Source organism: Oncorhynchus tshawytscha, linkage group LG05 (assembly GCF_018296145.1).
Source record: "Oncorhynchus tshawytscha isolate Ot180627B linkage group LG05, Otsh_v2.0, whole genome shotgun sequence".
Classification (NCBI taxonomy): Eukaryota; Metazoa; Chordata; class Actinopteri; order Salmoniformes; family Salmonidae; genus Oncorhynchus; species Oncorhynchus tshawytscha.
Genome location: NC_056433.1, coordinates 39,083,046 through 39,096,655, shown reverse-complemented (window position 1 = coordinate 39,096,655; position 13,610 = coordinate 39,083,046). Strand labels below are relative to the sequence as shown.

Genomic DNA, 13,610 nt, shown 5'->3' with positions numbered 1-13,610 from the left:
ATGTCCTAGTATAAAGCTTGGTCTGGGCTCCTGGATACTACCTTAGTCTTTGGTTTACAATGATCCCTCCCAACCCACAGGAATCCCCACCAAGGTTCGCTACTTTTATTAAATGGTGGAAGCTTTCAATGACAATGTCTATCCTAAAACAAGTTATAGGCTGGCACTTGACACCAAAACGCCTGTTATTTTGCCAAAATACAGAAAGGTAAAGTGATTATTTAAACATCTAACAACACAATGAGTAAGATGCATAAGTAATTCAATCAATTAACACATTTCAGATTCATACAATCAACATTGAGCATTTTACAGTTCTGAAAAATCAGGATTGTTTTCTTAATATTTTGTTAATTTGGTATGCAAATACAAGGTTAATCAAATGGATCAGTACTGTGCATGAACATCCCTTTACTGTGACTTGTTCACGATGTTTCAGTCGTGAACCATTTAGTAGGGTGGGTAAGGAATTCAGGTAAATATTTCAAGTATGCAAAACAAAGTTTAATAACGGTTGCCAACATATTCCGGCTTCGCCTTGGGCCTAAGAACAGCCCTTAGTCGGGAGTTATCACACGACAATCCCTGGGTTTTCATGACTTATTGCTTAAAATGTCTGACTGACATACAGTATATGCGTAAATGACAATTTGGGGTCTTTTGATGCGACTTCAGACCATGGCCTGCTATGAGTCACAGAGGTGTGTGTGTGTGTGTGTGTGTGTGCACGTGCGCATGCGAGGGAACAAGATGAAGAACTTGGTTTTGTGATGGGGGAGACACATTTGACCACCTCCTTTCCTCCTCCGACCGATAGCAGCCATGTAACAAGTCACACTTAGCATATCCTCTTCAACAGAGTAGAAAACTCCATCCACTCACTGACCACAGGGTCCATACCAGTGACTATATGCTAGTAGTGGTCAGCGAGGTTATTACAGTAAACTGAAACTAAAACTATTAATGAAAAAACTATTTAGTAAACTGAAATAGTTTGTTTCTCAAAACAATTTTATTTCAGTTTACTAAATTGTTTTTCCATTAATAGTTTTAGTTTCTCAAAATAATTGCATCTTTGACTCCAAAACAACGTCTACATAGGTATTACATGCATCATCTAACCACATCACGATATAGCATCTGGTGCCGACTGCACAGTCAATGACGTGACATGCAACCATTGCTTGAAACATAATAATAATAATAATAAAAGTTTCCGCCATGTTGGAGTCAACAGAAACCACATTATAAATATATAAATATTCCCTTACCTTTGATGATCTTCATCAGAATGCACTCCCAGGAATCCTAGTTCCACAAAATCCTAGTTTCATAAATCTTCAATAAAGTTCCAACAGGAGAATTCCTTTGTGTCTAGAGAAGCAATGGAACGCAGGTCGATATCATGTGGAATGCGCGTGACCAGGAAATGGCTCTCTGCCAGTAACCTGACTCATTCAGCTCTTATTCAGGCCCACAACACAGTAGAAGCCTCATTCAAGTTTCTAAAGACGGTTGACATCTAGTGGAAGCCCTAGGAAGTGCAACTTCATCCATATCCCACTGTGAATTAAATAAGGCCTGGGTTTAAAAACGACCAACCTCAGATTTCACACTTCCTGTTTGGATTTCTTCTCAAGTTTTTGCCTGCCATATGAGTTCTGTTATACTCACAGACATCATTCAAACAGTTTTAGAAACGTCAGAGTGTTTTCTATCCAATAGTAATAATAATATGCATATATTAGCAACTGAGACTGAGGAACAGGCCGTTTACTCTGGGCACCTTTCATCCAAGCTACTCAATACTGCCCCTGCAGCCATAAGAAGTTAATGCGAGTCTGAAAGGAGAGTTTACAGTCTAACCAGACACATAGGTATTTGTAGTTGTCCACATATTCTAAGTCAGAACCGTCCAGAGTAGTGATAGCAGACGGGCGGGCAGGTGTGGGCAGCAATCGGTTGAAGAGCATGCATTTCGTCTTGCTTGCACTTAAGAGCAGTTGGAGACCACGGAAGGAGTGTTGTATGGCATTGAAGCTCGTCTGGAGGTTTGTTAACACAGTGTCCAAAGAAGGGCCAGAAGTATACAGAATGGTGTCGTCTGCGTAGAAGTGGATCACAGAATAACCAGCAGCAAGAGCGACATCATTGATGTGTACAGAGAAAATAATCGGCCCGATAATTGAACCCTGTCTCACCCCCATAGAGACTGCCAGAGGTCCGGACAACTGGCCCTCCAATTTGACACACTGAACTCTGAGAAGTAGTTGGTGAACCAGGTGAGGCAGTCATTTGAGGAACCAAGGCTGTTGAGTCTGGCGATAAAAATACGGTGATTGACGGAGTCGATAGCCTTGGCCAGGTCGATGAAGACGGCTGCACAGTATTGTCTTTTATCGATGGTGGTTATGATATCGTTTAGGACCTTGAGTGTGGCTGAGGTGCACCAGCTTGGAAACCAGCTTGGAAACCAGCTCGGAAACCAGATTGCATAGCGGAAAAGGTCGGTGATCTGTTTGTTAACTTGGCTTTCAAAGACTTTAGAAAGGCAGGGTAGGATAGATATAGGTCTCTAACAGTTTGGGTCTAGAGTGTCACACCTTTTGAAGAGGGGGATGACCGCGGCAGCTTTCCAATCTTTAGGGATCTCAGACGATGCGAAAGAGAGGTTGAACAGGCTAGCAATAGGGGTTGCAACAATTGCGGCGGATCATTTTAGAAAGAGGGTCCAGATTGGCTAGCGCAGCTACTTGTAGGGGTCCAGATTTTTTATCGGTGGTGACAGTGTTTCCTAGCCGCAGTGCAGTGGGCAGCTGCTCTTATTCTCCATGGACATTACAGTGTCCCAGAACTGTTTGGAGTTTGTGCTACAGGATGCAAATTTCTGTTTGAGAAAGCTAGCCTTTGCTTTCCCAACTGCCTGTGTTGATTGGTTCCTAACTTCCCTGAAAAGTTGCATATCGCAGGGGCTATTCCATGCTAATACAGTACGCCACAGGATGTTTTGTGCTGGTCAAGAGCAGTCAGGTCTGGAGTGAACCAAGGGCTATGTCTGTCTTTAGTTCATTTTTTTTTTGAATGGGGCATGCTTATTTAAGATGGTGTGGAAAGCACTTTTAAAGAATAACCAGGCATCCTCTACTGACGGAATGAGGTCAATACTCTTCCAGGATACCCGGGTCAGGTCGATTAGAAAGGCCTGCCTGCTGAAGTGTTTTAGGGAGCGTTTGACAGTGATGAGGGGTGGTCGTTTGACGGCTGACCCATTACGGATGCAGACAATGAGGCAGTGATCGCTGAGATCCTGGTTGAAAAAGCAGAGGTGTATTTATAGGGCAGGTTGGTCAGGATGATATCTATGAGGGTGCCTGTGTTTATGGATTTAGAATTGTACCTGATCATTTATGTGAGATTGAGGGCATCTAGTTTAGATTTCAGGATGGCCGGTTTAGGTCACCTAACAGTACAAACTCTGAAGATAAATGGGGGGCAATTAATTCACAGCTGGGGGCTGAGGGGGGTTTATAACAAGTGGCAACAGTGAGAGACATATCTGGAAAGGTGAAATTTTTAAAAGTAGAAGCTCAAACTATTTGGGTTCAGACCTGGATACAATGACAGAACTCTGCAGGCTAACCCCACCCCCGTTGGCAGTTCGATCTTGGTGGAAAATGTTGTAGTTGGGGATGGAAATTTCTGAATTTTTGGTGGCCTTCCTAATCCAGGATTCAGACAAATCATGTCTAATCAATATAATTTACCACAGGTGGACTCCAATCAAGTTGTAGAAACATCTCAAGGATGATCAATGGAAACAGGATGTACCCAAATTCAATTTCGAGTCTCATAGAAAAGGGTCTGAATACTTATTTTTATACATTTTTGCAAATGTATAAAAAACATGTGTTTCACTTTGTCATGATGGGGTACTGTGTGTAAATTGCTGAGGATTTGTTTTATTTAATCCATTTTAGAACAACAGCTGTAAAATTGAATGATTCTGAATACTTTCTGAAGGCACTGTTATCTCACTGAGTCTACCTTTAAACCTAACCTAACCTATGACCGGACCGTCACCTTATGCATTACTGCTCCACAGTGGAAAAAACTGACATCCCCAAAAAGCACAAACTATGAAACACATAAATGCCTCCCAGCCTCCCATGCATATGCTACCTCCTGCCCCTAACACTAAAATTCTAATTGAAACTCAATATAATACGAAATAACGTTTATTCTTTAGTAAATAAAAACCAGTAAATCAGATCTGAAAAATAACTGAAACTAAACTTTAAAAAATAAAAATAGAAACGAATATACAATAATCACAAAATGACATTAACCTTGGTACCGTGAACAGACGCAACTACAGTATGTTATTTCCCTCCAGCTGCAGGCCTACAGTTGGCATGGTATAGTTCTCCCCAAAGAATGTAAGAGTGGCACTGCGCCACGTTGTGCACTGGCTGCGCCACTATGTAATAAATACAACAATTTTATAATTTAAGGCCAGGGTATTTTTTTGCTCTAGATTTCAGAACCCTGCACGGGTACGGTCTTTCAATCACATCCTTCATGGGGCCGACTCCAATCCAACCGTGAAGTGACTTTAATTGTCAGCAGCAAGTGTCAGCCAGAGTTGGCCTGTTGTCTTAAGACACACTTTTCAACCTTTATTAAGCTACTTCCTACCCTAAGTGTCGGCAATGAAAGACATGGAAAATTCAAGACAACTCTAGCTGAACTGTGTGAAATGTAGAAGTTCATTGTAGTAGTTTATTCATGAATTGCTCGTAGCTCAATGGGGTCAGTGACATGGACGAAACTGCAGCATTATGGGGCCTGTTGCATTCTGGGATATGTGGACATGTAGTAAAGCTGAAGCTGTGTCACTGTAGTGGGCTTAGGTGGTGAACCACATTCTTAGCATTCCTGGGGTAAAAACAGCTCTTTGATAGGAAAGTCTACTTCAGCTCTCCTTTAAAATAGCTGAGAGTGCCCAGTAGTCCAGAGCATTATGGAGATCATCTTATGAGGGAGATCATGTTATTGTCACCTTTGGGAGATACAAAGGTTCACTTCAGCCTGTTGGACTAAGGATAGGCTGGGTGGTTTATTATAGGAATACACCCTCACAATACATATGGCCCTGAGCACACAGACGCACACACGCACCAAATGACCCTGCCGAAACAGTGCTAACCCCTCTATAACTGGCTATCGTTATGCAAGAGGGCGATTTATTATTAATGCATTTTTTGTGGTGGCAGCAGGCAGCAGCTAGGAGTGAAGTGTAATGAACCCCCTAGGAGACATAGACACTGATGGCTTACCATCTAATTGAGCTGCATTTTTATCGCCAGAACATACGACCTCTCCCTTTATATGACTTTCTCTCTATCTGTTTTTTCCGTCTTTAGTACAGATCTCCCCCTGGTCACCGGTCGCCTGGGAGACAGCAGAAGTGACATTGGGACGGGGGCGCGTGAGTATCGCGTTGTCGCTGAAACTGAAGTTGCCCTGATGAACCCTAAACAGACTAGCAGAATGAGAGAGAGAGGGAGAGAGGGAGGGATGGATGGAGGGAGGGAGAGAGGGGAGGGCAGAGGGAGATACTAGAGCAGAGAGAGATCTATGACCCACTAAAGGCTTAATGTTTTTGGTCAGTGTATGAGTTTGTGTTTACTAGCAGCAAGAGATTTAGCAGGAAGTCTAGTACTGTACACATCTCTGATGGTGTTTAGGGGAAAATATATGTTCTAGACCCCCTCTCATGGACCAGGTCAGGTGTGGCTCAGTGGCTGTGGTGTCCATTCTACCTCAGCTGTGTCCACTTCGTACAGTGAGTTGATGCTGTGTTGTGCAGTACTGGGCTCCGGGGCCCCTCGGCTCTCGCTCTCCTCTGTCTCGGCAAAGGACGCCAGCGTGGAGCTGCATGCACGCTTCCTGTGACTGCTCTGATGGGCCTCCCTTGGAACACATGTCATACACATCATATCATGTTCAAGCATCATATACACACACATCATTCACATATGGGAACATCACGCATATATCATATCACCTACATGACTCACACACGCAGACAGACACAGGTCATATCAAATACACACACCGTAGATCTATACACAACACGCACCATGGGCAGTATAACACAGTTATTCACACTGTCAAAACATACAATGACAGACTACATTATATGGCACTGTAACCACAGTGATAGGTCAATGAACCTGTTACAAACCAGCACAACATTTAGCATACAGGCGTAGAATCATAATTTGATCACCCTGTTGCAGGATTATTTTAAAACGTATTATTATTAGTTTTAAAATAAACATATTATTTTCAAACTAAAATGCTTCTAAAGTTAGTAATTTTCACTTCATTATAATCCAAATAATAAATCCAATTTCCTGGTTGCGGCAAAATTATTTTCATGATGAGGTTAGACAGTCATTCAAAAATCATGTTAAACACTATTATTGGACACAGATTCTATGCCACTTATTATATGACTTATTAAGCACATTTTTACTCCTGAACTTATTTAGGCTTGCCATAACAAAGAGGTTGAATACTTTTCAGCTCTTCATTTTTAATACATTTGTAAAAATGTCTAAAAACATAATTCCACTTTGACATTATGGGGGTATTGTGTGTAGGCCAGTGACACACAATTTCAAGCTGTAACACAACAACATGTGGAAAAAGTCAAGGGGTGTGAATACTTTTTAAAAGGCACTATATCTGAGAGATACAGATAACTATGTCCAGCAACTGTCTGTGCCTGAGGCATCCCACATTGCTAAAGAGCCGAGCCAAGATGCTCTCACTCTATGGGTTATGCTGCACACACACATGCACACTGGTATGGTTAGACTCCACTGACTGTTTCAATTTGTCCATTCAGAATAAATCCAATGTGTATGGTAGAGTACATACATCTCAGCAGGCATGGTCAACAGCCTGTAGTTGAGGAAGGGGCTGGATATCTCGATGAACTGCTCTGGTTTCACCACCGCAGGCTCTGTGCAGAGAAACGACGCGTGTTGTGATGTACAACTTTTTATTTTTCTACTGCCGTTTATAGTTTTCTAATATTTAAATTATTTTCATCACAGTGTACTGATATCAAAGGCCCCCCACAACCTCAACTAAATCTCCTTCTTCCCTCTCACCATCCTTTCCTCCTCTCCCAACATGTCCACCCTCAGCCCCATCTCACCCCCTCACCCCACCGTTGCGCAGCACTTCCTCCCCCCCTCCCCTGTGTCACCCCCTTATCCTCCATCCTAACCAAATTTCACCCCTCCCTCTCTCTCTCTCACCCCGGGGCTCGTCTGTAATTGTGGTCTCCTTTCGGGGTCGGATGAGTTTCCAGCGGGGCACGGCGGGTGGTTTAGGGGGCGCCACCAGAGGGCAGGAGCGGGTACGGGTCACCAGGACTGGGTGGCTGTAGAGGCGAGACAGACCGTAGTGCCTCAGCCGCTCCGACGAATCCGCCTGGAACACCACAGGAGATAGAAAGACTGTAGCTGCCAAGCACTGATACAGGGTCAGATCTTCTTCATGGTCCTAATGGCTAACGTTAGGATTGAGGATGGGTCTGTGGTTTAGGGGGGTCCTACAGTATATAGAGTTAAGAAACCAGGGATGAATCTTGGAATTATAATGGTGTATGAATTATGGAAGACGAGTGGTAAGTCTAACGATCCATATTGGGCAGAACATGGCCTCAGAACTGAAGACTCCATTGGCACGTTTCATCTCCTCCGTCCCCCCACTGGTTCTGAGGCCTAGGCACATTCGTATAGGCTATTACAGGTTGTAAGTTACATGGAAAGAGATCAGTTTCAGTGCACATTTTGTAAATAAGCGTTAAGCTTATTTCAGATGTAGTCAGTGCCTGGATTTGCTTTAAAGTGTAGAATATTTAAACTGACCTAGGCTAATTTACAACGAGAAATGTACTTATCACCACAGCTGGATAGTTGGTAGTGCTTATGGTATTTCTATGAAGAATGTTGGACCGTACCATCTGTCCCAGTACAGAGGTCTTCTTCTCCAGGAGGTGTAGTGGCTGGTAGCTGGCACACACCACCATCTCTGGAGCAGGAGGGGGTGAAATACCTGACCAGGGCAGGACACACACACACACACACACACACACAGTGCTCAGGGGCCATGCTTTTCATTAACAGGTCCAATAGAGGGGCATGACACCAACAATGGGAGGGGGGAAAGTGGGAGTGAGAGACAGAGAGTGTGAGAGGGAGCTTGCGAGAGAGAGAAAGAGAGATATACTGTGTAGAGAGAGAGAGAGAGAAATTGTGAAATGGCATGTACAATTAGCTTCATGACATTTCACATTTCATGGGTCAGCTGAGGACATGGCTCCTATAATGAGGTGTCACAGAGAAGAAAATGTTTGTTTTTTTTAAAGTTTAAATAAGTAAAAAGATACTGAGAATCTTGACAGAGATTCTTGAATTCAAAGTCACTTTCACAGAGATTATGGGGCGTTAACCCCCATCGGAGGTCTTGGAGACAGAAGTCATTGTGTGGTGCAGAGAAAGGAGATGCTTTGCTATCTGAGGCACAATTTTTGACCCTTCCACTGACAATCTCACTATGCATCACATGATGAGGAGACATGGAGACATGGAAAATCTATTTGAGTAATTACTGGATCTGTGAGGGAATGATATAGAAGCTGCATTCATGGAGAAGGAATTAGTTGTGCTGAATCTATGCCAGGTTAATAATACAACCAAATCTAAATGAAAATGCAAGGCAAACTTATCTTACACACCTATGGTGTGTGTACTTCAGGCACAAAAGATTTAGGGATTGGTGCCAAATCACTGCATGTTAATCTCCCACATGTTAATTATCATTGAGAGAGAGAGGGAATGGGAGAGAGATACATTTTTTAAAGAGGGAGTTTGAAAAAGTGTGTGTATGCGTGCACGAGAATTAGAGGTCGACCGAATAATCGGAATGGCCGATTAATTAGGGTCGATTTCAAGTTTTCATAACAATCGGAAATCTGTATTTTTGGGCGCCGATTTGCCAATTTTTATTTTATTTTATTTATTTATTTGTATACCTTTATTTAACTAGGCAAGTCAGTTAAGGACACATTCTTATTTTCAATGACGGTGGGTTAACTGCCTCGTTCAGTGGCAGAACGACAGATTTTCACCTTGTCAGCTCGGGGATTCATTCTTGCAACCTTACAGTTAACTAGTCCAACGCAATAACAACCGGCCTCTCTCTCTCGTTGCACTCCACAAGGAGACTGCCTGTTACGCGAATGTTATGCGAAATTTATCTTGTAAAAAACTATCAATCATAATCACTAGTTAACTACACATGGTTGATGATATTACTAGATATTATCTAGCGTGTCCTGCTTTGCATATAATCTGACTGAGCATACAAGCATACAAGTATCTAAGTATCTGACTGAGTGGTGGTAGGCAGAAGAAGCAGGCGCGTAAACATTCATTCAAACAGCACTTTCGAAGAGCTGCTGGCAAAACGCACGTTGTGCGTCAAGCATTGCGCTGTTTATGACTTCAAGCCTATCAACTCCCGAGATGAGGCTGGTGTAACCGAAGTGAAATGGCTAGCTAGTTAGCGCGCGCTAATAGCGTTTCAAACGTCACTCGCTCTGAGCCTTGCAGTGGTTGTTTCCCTTGCTCTGCATGAGTAACGCTGCTTCGAGGGTGGCTGTTGTCGTTGTGTTCCTGGTTCGAGTCCAGGGAGGAGCGAGGAGAGGGACGGAAGCTATACTGTTACACTGGCAATACTAAAGTGCCTATAAGAACATCCAATAGTCAAAGGTTAATGAAATACAAATGGTATAGAGGGAAAAAGTCCTATAATTCCTATAATAACTACAACCTAAAACTTCTTACCTGGGAATATCGAAGACTCATGTTAAAAGGAACCATGTTCTGAGCAAGGAACTTAAACGTTAGCTTTATTACATAGCACATATTGCACTTTTACTTTCTTCTCCAACACTTTGTTTTTGCATTATTTAAAACCAAATTGAACATGTTTCATTATTTACTTGAGGCTAAATTGATTTTGTTAATGTATTATATTAAGTTAAAATACGTTTTCATTCAGTATTGTTGTAATTGTCATTATTACAAATAAATAAATACAAATCGTCCGATTAATCGGTATCGGCTTTTTTGGTCCTCCAATAATTGGTATCGGCGTTGAAAAATCATAATCAGTCGAACTCTAGCGAGAATGGATGGGAAAATAAGGGTGCATTTATATATTCATTTTGGCTATCTACAGAGCACTTGTTTGAGTGTGCCACAACGCAGAATAGCTGATGAATTTACGAATGCGCAACAACCATTAGAAATTACAGGTGACAGTAAAGGTTGGCAAAAAAGTTAGTCACTAACACTAGCTAATATGAAAACAGCCTAACTAGCTCTGCTAGGGCGAGTAAATTGGTCCGAGTGGGGTGTTCTCTCATTTGTGTCTGGAAGTAGCTAGCAAGCTAGCCAACTTTAGCCAGTTAGTTTGGCGCTTGACTGCCATTGACAAATACAATTTTTTTGGACACATACACGTGTTTAGCAGGTGTTATTGCGGGTGTAGCGAAATGCTTGTGAGGTCAGAACGCTCGGATCAACCCTACTCCTCAGCCACGCTACGAGAGCGAAACAATCAGAATTTACGAACGGACAACAACATTTATGAAAGGCCCAGGGCGCACTCTGACAGACTGGAGGCAATTTACAAACGCACCCCAAGACAGACAGAGAAAGAGGGAGGGGGCATGAGCTAAAGAGAACCCGTGCAGAAAGAACAGTTTAAACAAAATCCCTCAGTACAGCAGTGCTGTTAAGAAAATTCCAGATTGTCTGCATAATCAAATAGCATTCAGCTCAGACACCCATACATACCCCACAAGACATACCAGGAGTCTCTTTACTGTCCCCAAGTCCAAAACAAATTTACAGCAACGCACAATTCTATACAGAGCCATGATCACATGGAAATCCCATCTCCAATTACTCAAGCAAACAACAAAATGACCTTTAAAAAACAGATTCAACAACAACCCAACAACTGTGAGGGTACACAAACAAGTACACTAACACACATTTTTTGTATATCATTTTATTTTAAATGTGTGTCTACTGTCCTTGTCTATTGTCTTGCTGGAATAACCAGTTGCGGCCACGTTGGCAAAACAGGCTTTTGGCTAAAATGTCTGGGTAAAGTTCATAATGCCGATGACCTTAACAAGGGTCCCAGGAACAGTGGAAACAAGATAGACCCAAAACATCAAATATTCACCATCATATTTTAAAGTAGGTATGGAGTTCTTTACTGTTTCCTATCCTTCCTTCGACGCCAAACTCACCACTGTTTCTATTTTCATGTCATCTGACCACAGCACCAGTTCAAATCCAAGTGCAAATGCCGTTAATCATACTTCAGGTGTTTACATTTGTTGGATGACATAAAAATAGAGCTCTTTGGCCATGCACACCAGTGGTGGGTTTGGCATCGAAAGAAGAATGTGATAAGCAGAAGAAAAAAAATATTGAAAAAAAATGTGATCTGTGTGTAACTTACTGTCTGTAGTGGGCTGATTGGTAGTGTTGGGCTGGACAGCAGTGGGCTGAGATGACTTTTTGTCTTTATCCACATCTTTCCCTTTCTTCTTGGCTGAATCTGACAGCAACATAACAAGTCAGTAGGAAAACATAAATACAGGAGTGAGTAAGAAGACGGAAAAGGCAGTGGTATACTTTCTCCCACAGACAGTTCAGTCAATCCGTTGATTAACTCAAACACTCGATTAGATAAAACATCCCACACACACGTGATCCTAATCTAATCAATGATTTAATTGACTCTTAATTAAAGCAGTTTAATCAGTGCGTGTGTAAATTGCTACCCGTGTCAGGTTTAGTGGGACAGACAGACAGACAGAGGGAGAGAGAGACAGACAGAGCAGCACCTTTGCTTTTCTCCGGGGTTCTGGTTGCTGTGGGAGACTCGCACTTGCACTCGTTGAGTCTGGACTCCCTCACTCCGGAGGTTTCCGTGGTCAGGGGCTTCTCCTCCGAGCTCTCCTCCACATACTGGAATTTGGGAACGGTGTCCTTCAGGAAGTCCCAAACCTTGCCCAGGTACCGGAACCTGAGAGATTGGACACATCACACTGTAAAACTATCTACCCAGTTGTTTATCAATGATCCCACATGACTGGATATGTAATGGTTACATAACTTACTAACAACTAACCAAGTGTTAGATTAATAGAATGAGATGTGTTAGTGCTGGGCAAAAAAATAAAACTAGAAGGTTGGTGCTCTAAATAAAGCACTTAACTATTTAAAATGTTATTTGTGTCTGGTATCTGATTTCAGTCCTGTCGATTGGCCACCATGATACATAATATATGTCAAAACAGATGAGTGTTGTTATGAGTGGCGTTCATTTAGCTCCGGGCATGTTCCATATCCATTCATTTCAGGCTTTATTGAAAGATTTCCTGCCAGTGATTCCAAAACAAGCCTTTTTAAATTAGGATAACTGAACGATCAAATCAAATTTTATTTGACACACACACACACACACACGTTTAGCAGATGTTATTGCGGGTGTAGCGAAATGTTTGTAGAGGGTTGTCATTATGCTTATTCTTACGATGACTCATTGACAGCTGCCTGCTCTGGAGTGCCTGTGAAGTTGTGGCTGGAGTTTAAATAGTCATGTTAGCTGCTGGCAGTGTGTGTGTGTGTGTCAGTGGAGGCTCCTTAAAGGAGGAGGGGGTGGACCATCCGACTCAGTGAATTTCAGAAAAATACAAATAGCACATTTTTTATTAAACCAAATAACTGATTATCTTACGGCAAAAAAGACCTTCTGGATATTTGATTTGATATCAGGACAGCGATCACTCACCTCAGATCAGACAAAGATTTTGTCTTCAACAGGACATACTCCAAACACCCGACAAGGCCAACATCCCAGTTATTGCAAGAGGAACAGAGGACACAGAGTGGGGTGCCTCGCAAGGATTTGCAGGATCAATATTACGTAAGGATCCGCAGGATCAATATTACTCGCCAACGTGCAATCATTGGACAATAAATTAGACGAGGTACGATCACAAACATCCTACCAATGGGACATCAAAAACTGTAATATCTTATGTTTCATCGAATCGTGGCTGAATGATGACATGGATATTCAGCTAGCAGGATATGTGCTGCACCGACAAGATGGGGGGGGGGGGTCTGTGCAAAAGACCACAATCAGTCAGCTGTATAAGGAAATCAGCAAACAGGACACCGCTCACCCAGAGGCAGAGCTCCTAGTGGCCGGAGACTTTAATGCAGGGAAACTTAAATCAGTTCTACCTAATTTCTATCAAGATGTTAAATGTGCAACCAGAGGGGAAATAATTCTGGATCACCTTTTGTGTACAAAGCTCTCCCTCACCCTCCATTTGGTAAATCCGACCATAATTCTATCCTCCTGATTCCTGCTTACAAGCAAAATGAAAGCAGGAAGCACCAGTGACTTGGTCTATAAAAAACTGGTCAGGT

At 42.4% G+C, this 13,610-nt stretch overlaps 1 protein-coding gene across 1 annotated transcript in view; it reads right to left on the bottom strand.

Annotated features, from left to right (window-relative positions):
- The window catches only part of adgb (androglobin), a 108,753-nt gene that overhangs the window by 63,571 nt on the left and 31,572 nt on the right, over positions 1-13,610 (bottom strand). Inside the window, exons 8-13 of the mRNA XM_024400322.2 lie at positions 12,014-12,195; positions 11,626-11,724; positions 8,042-8,136; positions 7,335-7,509; positions 6,949-7,033; positions 5,823-5,973 (exon numbers count right to left, since the gene is read on the bottom strand). Coding sequence (XP_024256090.1) covers positions 5,823-5,973; positions 6,949-7,033; positions 7,335-7,509; positions 8,042-8,136; positions 11,626-11,724; positions 12,014-12,195 — 787 coding nt within the window. The remainder of the gene's footprint in view (positions 1-5,822; positions 5,974-6,948; positions 7,034-7,334; positions 7,510-8,041; positions 8,137-11,625; positions 11,725-12,013; positions 12,196-13,610) is intronic.